This window comes from Elgaria multicarinata, chromosome 19 (assembly GCF_023053635.1).
Source record: "Elgaria multicarinata webbii isolate HBS135686 ecotype San Diego chromosome 19, rElgMul1.1.pri, whole genome shotgun sequence".
In the NCBI taxonomy this organism is placed as follows: domain Eukaryota; kingdom Metazoa; phylum Chordata; class Lepidosauria; order Squamata; family Anguidae; genus Elgaria; species Elgaria multicarinata.
This window is the reverse complement of record NC_086189.1, coordinates 373,566-387,837: the sequence shown is the minus strand read 5'-3', so window position 1 is coordinate 387,837 and position 14,272 is coordinate 373,566. Positions and strand designations below refer to the sequence as shown.

Sequence of the window (14,272 nt, the reverse complement as noted above, 5' to 3'; positions counted from 1 at the left end):
GCGCCCTAGGCAGGCACGCTGTTCTGAAGCCGCCCCCCAACCCCAGCGTCCTGGATTCGAAGATGACTGCTCCCCCCACCCGTGCCAATCGGGACATATGAAATGGCCTCTTAAGAGGCCCTTTCAGAGGTCCCGATTGGCACAGGTGGGGTGGGGTGGGAGGGTCTTCTTGGCCTCCATAAAGGGTGTCTATTCAGACTCACCACTAGTATAGGTGGGAGGCAATCTGGGGGTGCACTGGAAATTGGCTAGCCCTGGCGATGGTTTATGAGTTAAGAGCAGATACTGACAAGGACAGGCTTTGCCACACCTTTATTGTCTTAGCTAACTTGAAAAACAAACAGAACTTTTAAGGTTCACAATGGAGGATGAAGGCAACGGCTGGGGGAGGAGCCCTCCCAATCTGCTTTTAGCACAATGGACGTATTCCTTCAGTTGTCAGGATGTCTTTAGGATGTCTTTAAGCACCACTGTTCTCTCTCCTATCAATTCCAGCTGGACTAGATAGGATGGAAGTGGTGAGTCTACTGCATGGGGACATCCAGAGTATTGCATAGTGATATTGGACGCAGTGGTTTTCCATCTTAAGCCTGAGTGGTGGCACCAAACATAAAAGTTTCATTATGCGAATCATCGTATTAGGTGATTTGTGAGAGACTTTCCACCTCCCCACTAAAGGTGAAGATTCAGGAACTCCAGTAACAACTTAGTGTGGAATTCAGGGCTTCTTTAGGGCTTCTCACCATGACCATTTCTTCCCAGAACTGTTCTGCTGTTTCTGCTCCCTCTTTAAGGGAGGGGCCTCTACACTGGCTGGTTTTATCCTGGGTCTTTCCATTTCTTTTCTTTACATGGAGAGGCAGGGCCGGTGCCAGACTATTTTGCGCCCTAGGCAAGGTGAGCTACTTTCACACACACACACACACACACACACACACAATGCCAACTTTGATTTTTAAGAATATATGTTTCCTGGAAAAAATAAGAAGCACAAAACTTGAAACTGCTACATTGATTTTAAAGTGCAAGAAATACGTCATGCCAATTATAGCAAACAAATTGGAAAGGAACGTCTATGGGTCTAAAATGCATTATTTAATAGGAATATCATCTCCAAATCATCCCCCCCCCAACTCACACGCAGACGCACACACGCACTCAGCATCACTCACTCCAAACAAACACACGCATGAACACACACATTCAATCAAAGACCCCATGCACCCCATTCACCCATACATTCTCTCTCTCTCTCTCTCTCTCTCTCTCTCTCTCTCTCTCTCTCTCTCTTCCGGGCGCGTCCTGGAAGTCTGAACGTGGAGCCACTCCACCTCCACCTCCACCCCAGTGTCCCTGGCTTTGCTTCAGCTGGGCGGGCGCAGGGCGCCATCTCGCCCGCCCAGGCCCAACTGAATCCTCAGGCCAGGCCGGCTCACAGCCAACACGCGTGAGTGCTGCGCTGGGCCCGACGCCCCTCTTAGCTTGGTGCTCTAGGTGGCCACCTGAGTGGCCTCTATGGTAGCACCGGCCCTGTGGAGAGGCAGCACCTCTCCTGAGCAGAAATGGTCCTGTGGAGAAGCCAGTCAAAATCAGCCTCTATCAAGTACTGTGATGGTTTCAGCTGCACCCCTGCACCCCCATTTCTAAAGCAAAGTGCCTGCTCAGACCCTTCAGTCCTCTTCGGAGGCATTTCTAAAAATGCCCCTGACAAAGGAGGCGGGACGGGAGGCTACAAGTGAGGCAGAGGCCTTCCGATTTGGGGAATGGGTTCGCCTGGGACCTACATTGTTATCTTTTTGGCACCAGGCAAAGACATTTCTTTTCTCACAGCCATTTTAGAGTTTAGTTTTTAGATTTTATGGCTAGATTTTAGTTTTATATATTTTAAAAAGATTGATTCCTACACCCTTTGTTTTCTGCATTATATTTTATTCTGTTTGTAATCTGCCCAAAGAACATCTGTTATTGGTCAAATTAAAAATAGAATACATAGGGAGGGCTGGGGGGGCGGTGGCTCTGGGGGCCCTCCACTGAGGCCCAACACTGCCACGCCCTAGTTCATTCCCCAGGCTGCATCATAGAACTGGAAGGGGCTTTCTAGGCCAGGGCGTTCGACCCACTCCTCAGCGCCAGTGCAGGAATCCCTCTTAGAGCATCGCTGCCAGATGGTGGTCCAGTCTCTGGTTGACTACTCCAGTGATAGGGAGCCCATTGCCTCCCAAGACAGTTGGTTCCATTCTCTGACTGCTCTAACCAGTAGAGAAATTTCCCTGTTATTCAGCCAGAATCCGCACTTGGATGACAGAGAACATGTTTTGGCCTCCTTTGTGTGACAATGCTTTAGGTACTTGAAAAGTGCTATCTAACCCTCCTCATCTTTCTCTTCTCAAGGCCAGTTCTTTGAATATTGCCATTCCAATTATGAGCCATCTCACTGGAGGCAGCCCTCACGGGATGACACATGCACAGGTCCCAGCACCAACTGAAGAGGTGGACTCATTCCGTGGCCCACCCCACTCCACCCCCCGAAGCAAGCAGACAGCTCAGAAACGTCTCCAAAGACTTCGTTCCCAGCCCTTGGCGACTCACGACATGACTGGAACTCCACCATTGTGGGCCAATCCCTGGAAGTGCCGCTCTCCACGCTCTTGCTGGTTGTGGTGCTAGTAGTGGTAGGAGGCTTCCGGCTCCCAACAGATTCTGGCTCAAACTCAGAGGACAGGATGGGGGTGGGATCATGTGCAGAGTAAATATCACATCCGCACCAGAGGCAAGCCTGCCTTGGAGAGGCATTTTTGGCAGGTCCTAGAGTGATCTGCTGTGAAAGCCTTGCATGAAACATCTGAACTATGCAGGGGAGGAAGATGGAGCTCAGAGGCGACGTAGCGATGCCAGGGGCAGCTGGGCTCCCACTTACGCACATTTTCTGTGGATTGGAGCTGTGCTGAGATAAGCCAACCACAGATATGCAAAAGCAGAACGAGAACAGCAACAAGAAAGGCCACACCTCTGACTTTGTTATAGCAATTTAATTTAACATGCTTGAGAGTTACAGCCGTTAAATAAAACAAAATTACATGATTTCTTTCTGTTGTATCTCCTTGGAAAAAGTGTTATTTCAATTCCCTTGTATCTGAGATGAATTGCTGGGGGAATTTCACGGTTGGCAAATAAGGGCTGAAGGGTGCGCATGTGTAAATGTTGCATGTGCGCTGGACTTCAACACTGCGCTGGCCAGAGACAACCTGAATCTGGCGTTGACATTTGGCCAATGTGTTACTTGCTCTTGGCTTAACAGTAGTTTTAACCACCATACAGTAAAAGGAATTTAAAATGATTTGGGAGAAATGTAACTTTGAGACAGAGGAGTCACGAAGCAATACGATCAGTAAAATTTAACTGAGTTCTACAACAGGATTGTAGCCTCTGTCTTTTAAGACTCCGCTGTTCCGTTCATAACCCGAATAATAAATTTAGTAATAAAGTTTAATGACACAAAAGTTAGACCTAAAAGCAGTGCAAAGTCCTAAGATCACCTTTGCACCTTTGAGACATTCCTCCACTATCAATGTAGGTCAGAAAGCAAAGAACCATTTTATTATTTCACGTGTGTTCTTGCCAATGTGGAAATCCTTCAGAAGCATGTTCACTACGTCGTAGAACTGGTTGTCATAAGCTAGCTTGTAATACACATCGATATCATCACAATAGGTCAACAGCTTCTTCAGGTTTTTTAGAGCCGGTTCATTGCCTGCACGCTGCTTGAACCTGAAAGAGATGGTCATACTGTTAACAGATGTCCTCACCCCCTCTGCTTCCATCCTACGGCCAGCCTCTCCATTAGTTCAACCTAGTGCCGGAAGAATGAGATCTACCCCCTTTCAGTGCGTACTCTAAAGGACTTGAAGACATGAAGCCAGTATCCCAATGATACAGAAAACCTGATTTGGGAGAAGTCTCCCCACTGGAGAATTGGGCTTCAAATGGTTCACTTGGTTGCAGAGGACTTACTCCTGGGCCATTTCCTCAAAGGTGCTCGCCTTGAGCAGGCCACGCTGCTTGCACTCCTCCAGGTAGCTGAAGTCCTCCTTTACAATCACTTGCTGATACAGGACTTCAGCCCAGTCCGGAACGAAGTCATAGGCCTCAGCCACGACTGCCGCCTAGCGAGAGATTGGGAGTGGAGAGGGAAGAGATTCCAGTTGGAGCAGGAGCAGGAGCATGCTAGGAGCTGCACGCTGCCCCCTGCCAACAAAAGGACTCTGCCCCCTAAGGCTCTCTGTCCATCGTGCTGAGATCCTGACTGCATGTCACATTCACAGCATGAAAAGTAGCCAGGCTCTCAGAAAGAACAAGGAAAGTGTCTGGGCCCACAACAGGACCGAGCTCCAATCAAGCTCTTGCAAGGAAAAATACTCAAGATCCAACAATAGCTGTAAGCTGTTCCCGATGGTGAAAGCTCTCCTGTCCTCTTCGTCACCGGGTAGAACCTGGGCAGGGACATGGCACATTCCAGCAGGCTCTTCTGGCTCAGGTTGATCTGCAACAGGACAGCCTTGGTTTGGGTCCAGGCTGCCCGCGGGGTCACCTTCACCTGTACAATCCACCTCGCACACTCAGGTTCTCTGGGAAGAATTTCCATCAGCGAGCCAAAATTAGGCTGACATGTATTACCCAGAGGACCTCTTCTGCTTCTCCCAGACGGTGGCATGGCCTGCCGGAGGAGATTCGTCAACTTAACAGTCTTTTAGCATTTAAGAAAGCTATAAAGACGGATCTCAGGCATATCCAGTGGAGTCTTAGGATGTTTTTAGGATGTTTTAACAGTGTATACTATGTTTTTAATCAGTATTTTATACTTACTGTCGTTCCCCACCTTGATCCAAACGGAGAGGCAGGTAAGAGATAAAATTATCATTATTCCCAACCTGTTGCGCTCCAGATCTTTGGACTAACTGTCACCAGCCCCAGCCAGCATGGGCAATGGTCAGAAATGGTCAGTGGGAGCTGTAGTCCAAACCATCTGGACAGCACCAGGTTGGGAAGGCTGCAACAGGGCAACTGGATACATACCGGACACCAGGTTTGGATTTGCATGGGCAGAGCAGACTGTGATTTGGAGCTGCAAATAGGAGGGTTTTTCCCCACCACCAAAGGTGCAGCATGCGAAGCTGAAAGTAACAACGAGGGCCTGAGCTAGTTCTCCCCTTCAGACACAATGGCAGTTCTTCTGCAAATCCTGGATGGAGGGTCACTGACCTTCACTAATGCTAATGCTTTCCTGGGCAAGGTGCTTGAGCGGGTGGTTGCAGGACAACTCCAGGCACTCTTGAATGAAACGGATTATCTAGACCCATTTCAATCGGGCTTCAGGCCTGGTTTTGGAACGGAAACTGCCTTGGTCGCCCTGTGGGATGACCTCTGTCGGGAGAGAGACAGGGGGAGTGCGACCCTGTTGGTTCTCCTGGACCTCTCAGCGGCCTTCGATACCATCGACCATGGTATCCTTCTGGATAGGTTGTCTGAGCTGGGAGTTGGAGGTACTGCGTTGCAGTGGTTCCGCTCCTACTTGGATGGCCGATTCCAGAAGGTGGTGCTGGGGGATTATTGCTCTGTGCCGTGGCACCTAAGCCATGGGGTTCCACAGGGCTCTATCTTATCCCCTATGCTGTTTAACATATACATGAAGCCGCTGGGGGAGGTTATCCGGAGATGTGGACTGAGGTGTCATCAATATGCGGATGATACCCAGCTCTACCTTTCCTTTTCATCAAACCCAGGTGAGGCAGTGGCTGTTCTGAACCAGTGTCTGGGCACGGTAATGGACTGGATGAGGGCTAATAAACTGAGACTCAATCCAGACAAGACGGAGGTACTGTTAGCGGGTGGTTCTTCTGTCCGGCGAGGTGATGTTTGCCCTGTCCTGGACGGGGTTGCACTCCCCCTAAAGGATCGGGTCCGTAGTTTGGGGGTGCTCTTGGATCCAGAACTGTCACTTGAGGCACAGGTGAACTCAGTGGCAAAGAGCACCTTTTATCAGCTTAGGCTGATATACCAGCTGCGCCCTTATCTGGACAGAGATAGCTTAGCTACAGTTATCCATGCTCTGATAACCTCTCGTTTGGATTACTGCAATGCGTTATACGTGGGGCTGCCTTTGAAAACGGTCCGGAAACTTCAACTGGTGCAAAACAGGGCAGCAAGGTTATTAACAGGGACTGGCCGGCGAGATCACATTACGCCAGTCCTTTTACAACTTCACTGGCTGCCAGTCCAGGTCCGGGCCCGATTCAAAGTGCTGGTATTAACATTTAAAGCCCTAAACGGTTTGGGGCCAGGTTATCTGAAGGAACGCCTCCTCCCATATGTACCTACCCGGACCTTAAGATCATCTACAGGGGGCCTTCTCCATGAGCCCCTGCCAAAGGAAGTGAGGCAGGTGGCTACTAGGAGGAGGGCTTTCTCCGCTGTGGCACCCCGGTTGTGGAACGAGCTCCCCAGAGAGGTCCGCTTGGCGCCTACACTGTACTGCTTTCGTCGCCAGCTGAAGACCTTTTTATTCACTCAGTATTTTAACACTTAATTTTAACTTAAATTTAAATTTTACTGTTTTAACTCTGTATTTTAATCCTATATCAACTTTGCTGTGTGGTTTTATCCTGGTTGCGCTTTTTATACTGTATTTCGTAATTGTGTTTTAAACTGTTGGGTGTTTTACTGTGGTTTTAATTTTTGTGAACCGCCCAGAGAGCTTCGGCTATTGGGCGGTATAAAAATGTAATAAATAAATAAATAATAAATAGATAGGAATAGTTCTCTGGCGTAGTGGTTTACCATTGCTTGGCTCCGACGGGCCAATTCTACTGTTACTTTCTACTGTTAGTTTTACCCTACCCTGTGCCTGCTTACCCTACCCTGTACCTGTTTGCATTCTCTTCCCCTCCTTATTGTTTTACTATGATTTTATTAGATTGTAAGCCTATGTGGCAGGGTCTTGCTATTTACTGTTTTACTCTGTACAGCACCATGTACATTGATGGTGCTATATAAATAAATAAATAATAATAATAATAATAATAATAATAATAATAATAATAATAATGGGTGAGCCCAGGGTGGCTGTGTGCAAAAGGACTAGGCAGAGCGTAAAGCATGAGCATATGCCCAGAGGTTCTCGCACCTCTTCACATCCTGTGTGGGTAGAAAGGCAGCCACAAGAGTCAGTGTTTATGCTCCAGGTCTCCCCTGACTCTTGATTGTATGACCATGGTGGGCAGCGATGCCGCCTGCTCTGTGTCAGGGGACCTACTCTGTGTCAGGGGACACACGCTCCCCCACCCCCACCCACACGGCACGTCCTCCTCCTCCACCTGAGATCGAACACCTCAGACATCCCACCGTTTCCAGGTCCGGGTGGCTCCCGCCCGGGGCTCCCCGGGACGAGCGGCAATTTACCCCAAGGCTGGGATTCAATGAGCTTCAGCTGGACCTTGGCTGCCGCCTCGTGGTTCTCCCCAATCTCCCGGCACATGCTGAAGCAGAGGGCGATCATGTTGTGCTTCTCGCTGTCTCCTGGGCGGCAGCGCTTGATGTAGTCCAGCAGCGCCGTCTTGAGGGTCCCGCTCTGCCAAAGAGGGAGGGGCGGAGAGTGAAGGCAGCGCGTGGCTTGGGACCTGGCCAGCGCCAATCCTCAGGGCAAGTGAGCTCTGGCGCTGAGCAGAGCCCTCCAACAGCAACGCCAGGCCTCACAGTCGCTTGTGAAGGAGCGTAAAGGTGGCAAGAAAAACCTGCCCTTCAGACGGGGGTGGGGCAACTTGTGGTCCTCCAGCAGATATCCAGGTCTCCAAGTCCTGCCGTCCCTCATCACTGGCTCTGCTGGCTAAGGCGGAGGGAGGGGAACTGTAGGCCAAATACACCTGGAGGGCCAGAGGTTGCCCACCCCTGCCTTCAAGGGTGAGGGCATGGGCAAGTGACGGAGAGTTCGGTAGCACGGGGCAACATGTCGTGGGAATGCAGGGACTGGGGCGGTTATTTTGGAAGAGGGAAACAAGCAGAACAAAGGCACTGGAGGTTCTACAATTTGGAACTCTTGGACTGGGAAGGGTGGATTCTGTTGTTTGTACCCACCGGGTGCAACGTCTTTCTCATTAGCACCTCAAAGTGGTGCTTCTCATGCAGCAAGTCAAAGATGTAGGTCATCTCGATGCCAGTGAGAAGTCGAACCTTTGGGGAGAGAAAAGAGCTTGAGCTTCAGAACCCACAAAACGTCACCCCACACGTCGCCGTTGGAGCAGTGCTGTGTCATGACAGCCCCACTCTTCCACTTGGGACAGAGTCCCTGCCTGGGGAATGCCACTGCCCAGCCACTTCCCCCATTTCAGTGGGGTTCCAGACACTATGGACACCTCCCAGCTGCAGGCAAGAACTCCCCAGCTGAGAGACTGAGCAACGGAAGAAACGAACGCAAGGCCAGGAGGAAGCAATGGCTGCTCTCTCACCAGACCAGTGGAGAGCCACTCGCTTCCACACACAAGGCCCGACTCCTGGCACTGCTTCTCACGAGAGACACTGCAGGACGCTTGCTGGCGTAAGTCAACGTGCAGCACAACAGAACAAGACCTGTGTCGGAGCACAGGCCACCCTGCACAGGCGCGGGCAGGCGAGCGTCTGCCTTGCCACGGCCTTCCCTGCTCAGTGAGGGAGACAGCGGAGCTCCGGGAATCAGTGGGAGCCACAACAGCCTGCCGCTCTAAAACCCCAAAGACCAGGGGGAGGAAGGGGCACCGCAGCCGCTCAACATCCTCCACGGGGTGCTTTTGGGGCTGCCGCCACCGCCGCCGTCTCTACCTCCCACAAGGCCGTATTCTCCGCTGGGTGCTAAGTGTTCATCCGTGAGCGTTCGGGCAGCTTGGAGAACGCGAATAATCCCTTCCAGATGACACGTGAGGCTGAAGCAATTATGGGCGAGGATCAGGAGCTCTGTAGCTAAGGGAGGGAGGAATGGGGGCTCCCATCAGTAAGCATTTTGCTTAAAACAGAGTTCTTGTGGCCCCAAAGCCAAAGAGCGGGATTTAAGTCCCTGCCTTGTTACTGTCTGCTGAATGGGACCCCCAGCAGCCAACCTCTCAGCTGTGGGAGACCCAGAGACCCAGTTCCCAGGCTTGAGTCATGAAGGTCAGAGATGGAGACCACCGCTTTCCCCTTCTGGGAATGTTCGCACAGTCTCAAAGGGCTCAAGCGGTAAACCTGCACTGCTCCCTAGACACACGTGCAGCCTGGGGAACTGCAGCAGCATGTGAACCGAGGCCTCCACGAATGCAGCTCCTGGCATCGCATTTCCCAGATGTCCACCATGCCAAGAGAGCAAAAGGACAGGACACGAGGTCGCTCCTACAGCACAGTCGTATCTATGTGTACTCGGACATGACGTCCCAGGGACTGCGACGAGATCTGTGGCCAAGTGCGCATGTTTGGGGTAGCCGTCTTAGTCACAAGACCCAAGTCCTCGTAAGTGTGACATTACTGGACGTCCAGAGATAAACACTTACTGCAGGCAAGCTCCCCGTGAGGGACAGATGAAATTTTATCCAATAGCTTCACGCCAACCAGGGTGGGGTCCTGGCACAGTTTGGCCAACTGCAGGAACGCCTCGCTCTCCTCTGCTGGATTTAAGACTTGCTTTTCCCCTGTACAGACAGCAGGCCCAGAATGACATAGCGGCCACAGCACATTCCTCCGCTGAGCACCTGGGCCACGAAGGCAGCCTCTCCTCTCGCAAGTTTAGGAGTTCTGCCCCCATAAGTTGCACGAGCTCTGCCCTTGGCCCAAGAAAGCCATTTAAATGCCACGGCCATGGCAGAAGCAGTGACTTATTATTTTAATTTTTAAAAGTATTTTCATTCTTGTTGTAAAATGCTTTGGGTCTGAGAAAGATGTCCAGTAATAAATAATTGGATGATGGTGGTGGTGATGATGATGTAAAGAGGGTGGGATGGGGTGCAGGCAGTCACAGTGGATGGCAGCCTGAACGTGAGCTGACAACGTAACGCAGCATCGAGAAAGGGCCACTACAATGTTTTGGTTGGTATCAAGAGGCACAATGTCAGCCAGACTCCCAGAGTTTGGCGATCAGCTGCCTGGAACGGAGCAAACAGACCAACAGCAGTGAGAACCCTCTGCCAGAGATGCTTTAAGGTGGGCTCCTGCATTGAGCAGGGGGTTGGACTTGATGACCTTACAGGCCCCTTCCAACTCGACTATTCTATGGGCCTATGAACTGGAGCCCCCACTCGCCCATACACACCTTTTCCTTGCAAAGGCGCCAGCACTTCTCGGGTGACTTCCTCAGCCACGAGCTCCGCCACCATCTCTGGCTCCAGCCCCTGGGTGGTGAGGAAGGCCTGGGTCTTCTTGCCCCTGTCTGGCTGCTGGGAGGACAGGATCACCCGAAGCAGCTTCTCAGAATCATGGGCGGAGATCTCACCGAAGGAACAGCCCAGCTCCTGCAGAGCACCAAGGGGAAGGACGGGGGGAGGCCAATCCTGAAGCACCTGCCGCCTGGGAGAACCCCCACCCCACCCTGACCCCATGCCAAACGGACAGGCAAGATGCTCGGGGAAATTCCTATGCTTTCTGGAGCGCCCGCCCCAGGCGGCTCCAAACATGTGTCCAGACATTCCTTGGACCCACACGGACTACAGCACACCTCTTGGATAACAACGTTGTCCACAGGCAACTCTGCAAGTTCTGCCACTCCCTGTGCCACGGAAAAAGCGCGTCTCTCCTGCAGCTGTTCCAGAATTCTTCTGCGCTCATTCTGGAAATTCTCAACAGTGTAACTGCTTAAAATGGCACGATCAATTAAGACAGAAGAATCCTTCAAGGCAGAGCTGAGGGCACTTAGCTTCTTCAAATCTGGCCCAATGTACAAAAGGAGCACAAAAAACAGTAACGAAAAAAGACAGGGCCGCTGCTGAAGACGTGGCGCCATCAGCCCTTCAGAGGCGAGAGCCTTGGGGAAGGAGCAAACGGGGACTCAGAGGTCAGCCGCATCGACCTGCCACCCAGGCCCCTCCTCCTCCTCCTCCTCCTCCTCCTCCTGCTCCTCCTCTGAGCGCCACCCTGGCCAGAAGCACATTGGGCAGCGAGGACAGAGACGGCCACTTCAGTGGCTGTGCCCAAGCAGTGTGGCAACGAGGGACAGGGCCTTTTCGGTGGTGGCCCCCAGACTGTGGAATGATCTCCCTGACGAGGCTCGCCTGGCACCAACGCTGCTCTCTTTCCAGCGCCAGGTTAAGACTTTCCTCTTTGCCCAGGCATATGGCGGCACATCCTAATGACCCACATGTTTAGTTTTAATCGGTTTTTAATGCTTTATGTGTGTATGTACTGTGCTTTAGAGTTTTAAATTTGGTATACTTGTTTTTACCTCAATTTTAGAATTTCTATAAACCGCCCAGAGTGCCCTGGCTATGGGAGCGGTATATAAGTGTAATAAATAAATAAATAAATAAATAAATAAATAAAATGTACCACTGGCATCCATGCTGCTTTCCTTTCAGATGCCAGGTGTAAACCTCTTCACGTACCCAAGAGCTAACTTGCCCAAGTGTGCTCCTTTTCATGTGCCAGTTTATTTAAGCACTTCACTGTTTTAATGCATTCCTAATTTCTAAAAATTTGTAAACCATCTTGGAATCAGTCTAGAGCAAATGTTTTAAACAAATAAACCACGTCAGGCTGATCAGCAACTGGTGGCCCCAGTCCCTTCCCTTCCCCAAGTGATGAACACAGAGGACAGGGACTGCAGAGGTAGAAGGCTTGGCCTTCTGTCGAAAGGCACGGGCCTTTCAATGCACTTGCAAACTACTTACGGCTCTGCCAAATTTCTGTTGGTTTCCTATCCCATTTCTGTGCCACAGTCTATTATTATTATTATTATTATTATTATTATTATTATTATTATTATTATTCTTAAGTTCTATTACACTTAAAAGGAGCCCAAATTTGGCAGCTAAAGACTTCTTTAACCCTAGCTTGCCTTTAAGGGCCGCCTGAGGCCAGGCACTGAAAACGACACCCTGGCTGACGTTAAGCTCCAGTTAAAATCCACAAATGTCAATCCAGCGACTAGGCTACGTGGGCAACACCCACCCACAGGAAACACACACACAAAATGGTCCTTGCCGTGAGGAAGAGCAATGTTGGGAGCTGCAAAAAGCTGAAGGCGTTTTCCTAACTCGTCCTGGGTCCTGCATTGCGGCAGCATCACTTCCAGGAGACATGAAGCCTGTGACTCCACCCAGGGCCTGGGGAGGATGGGAGGCGGCACATCACGTGTGGCTGGAAGCTGTGGAAAGACCACCTGGAGTAAGCGAGGCGGGCTGCAGAACACTCCTGCCCACCACCCGGACTTCAGGCCAGGGACATATTGAGGCAACTTGCGCGAACAGCCACCCTCCGCAACAGAGGTTTAGGAAATGAGGAGTTGTACACACCAGGAAAGGTGTGGTGTGTGGGTGTTAACTGTTCTTCATCTGGTGAAATTAAACTCACGATCAAAAGAACACAACTAAGGAAACAGGCTCAGTAGACTTCGGGCCTGTTCAGAGGACATGCGAAGCCACGGTTAGGCCGTCGACCCTCTTGCAGCAAGTGGTGAGTGTGTGTTGAAACCGTGGTTACATAGCCACCATGGTTAGGAATGGTTCACACAACATGCTAAGCCATGATGTTTACCTCAAAATGCTTAACCACCGTGGTTTAGCATGCCGGCGAAACAGGGTCAATGCCTCTCCCTTTAGGAATCCCTCCGCTGGATCCCAAAGAATAGGATCGTGGCCCATGTTTTACCCCATGTCATGTATGACGGACCTCCTCCTGGTGGATGTATCTGTCGGGAACAAAAATTGCGCCAATGCACGCCTCTTGTCCTGCCTGCCTCATTCCTCTCCCTAAGCGCAGGACAAACATGCGACTCAGCAGCAGCAGCAGCAGCTTCGCCTAACTGGTTGATTCTCCCCCCCCCCCCCCCATCCCAGACAGGGCTGGAATTGGAGTAACGAAAGGCCTAAGAGGCTAAGAAGAGGAACGGGCCTGTTGCAAAAAATAAAGATGATAAAATCAAACCAATTATCGAACATTAACAAATGTATCTGAATCAAACACAAAAATCTTCACCATAACTCATTTACTACGCATTTCTTCAAACAAACTTCTATATATGCTTTCTTCTTTCTCCCACTTCCTCATCTTAAACCTTAATAAACCTTTTATAAATTGGACTCATAGTTTGATCACTCAAGGAATATTCTGCCATGTGCCAGATCGCTTGGTTTCTCCTACAGGCTTTCATTCATTGAAGAAGAAAGGGGAAACGGGTGAGGTTCACTCTGGGGTGTCTCTTCTCCCACTGAGAGGCAGCATAGTGTAGTGGTTACAGTGTTAGACTGGGACTAGGGAGAATCAGGTTCAAGTCCGCATTTGGCCATGAAGCTTACAGGGTGGCGCTGGGCCTGGCGCGGACTCTCAGCCTAACCTGCCTCATGGGTGGGATCGGGAGGGGCACCGACAGCGGGGTATCAATGCGACCAATCATTATTTAAAAAGCAACCATCTGTAGTTTCGAGGATCCTCTCACCACAGAAGCCAAATTGTCTTAGAGCGCTGGTAGAATTTAAGAGAGAAGCAGCATGGCACTCAGCCCATCGAACACCTGCAGCTTTCACAACAATATACAAAGCAGAGGCACCAGAATCTGCCTCCGCTGTTAAAGACTTGGGTGTTTTTGAAAGCTTCATCAAGTGAATTAAGCTTCTGCTTACTTCTGAAATGCTGGCTTGGAATGCAAGGAGCCTGGCTTGGGCTTCGTGGTAGATTTTGTAGTCCATGCACAATTTGTACACCTCCAGCAGCAGCAGCAGCAGAGGGGAATCCTTCATACAGTAAACATACATACCTTCAAGGAAGTTGCTGGTCTGGAGGTCAATTATGACAAATCTGATTTGCTCTGTGTTTAATATCCCTTTGGCTGAACAGAAAAATATTCATAACTTTATTGCTTGTTAGCCAATCAGGCCATTCGCAATATTCAACGAATTTCCAAAGTCACTTTAAGATTTGGCAGTTTAAAATACTTAGGCATTCAGATCACTAAGGAAATCAAACAACTGCGTATGCGCAATTTTGATCCTTTATGGAATGCTCTAAGAAAAGATATGACACTGTGGAAGAAACTTAAATTATCTTGGCTAGGGAGGAATGCAGCCCTGAA

At 50.3% G+C, this 14,272-nt stretch overlaps 1 protein-coding gene across 1 annotated transcript; it reads right to left on the bottom strand.

Moving 5' to 3' along the window:
* Positions 1–3,060: 3,060 nt before the first annotated feature.
* Positions 3,061–13,955, bottom strand: LOC134411226 (spatacsin-like). Its single transcript, XM_063144941.1, has 9 exons — positions 13,824–13,955; positions 10,304–10,502; positions 9,549–9,686; positions 8,855–8,985; positions 8,128–8,223; positions 7,371–7,624; positions 4,481–4,625; positions 4,012–4,163; positions 3,061–3,768 (listed from the first exon to the last, which is right to left on the bottom strand). Exons 1-9 carry the CDS (start codon positions 13,953–13,955, stop codon positions 3,576–3,578), a joined length of 1,440 nt encoding a protein of 479 aa, XP_063001011.1. The 3' UTR covers positions 3,061–3,575.
* Between the last annotated feature and the right edge of the window lie 317 nt (positions 13,956–14,272).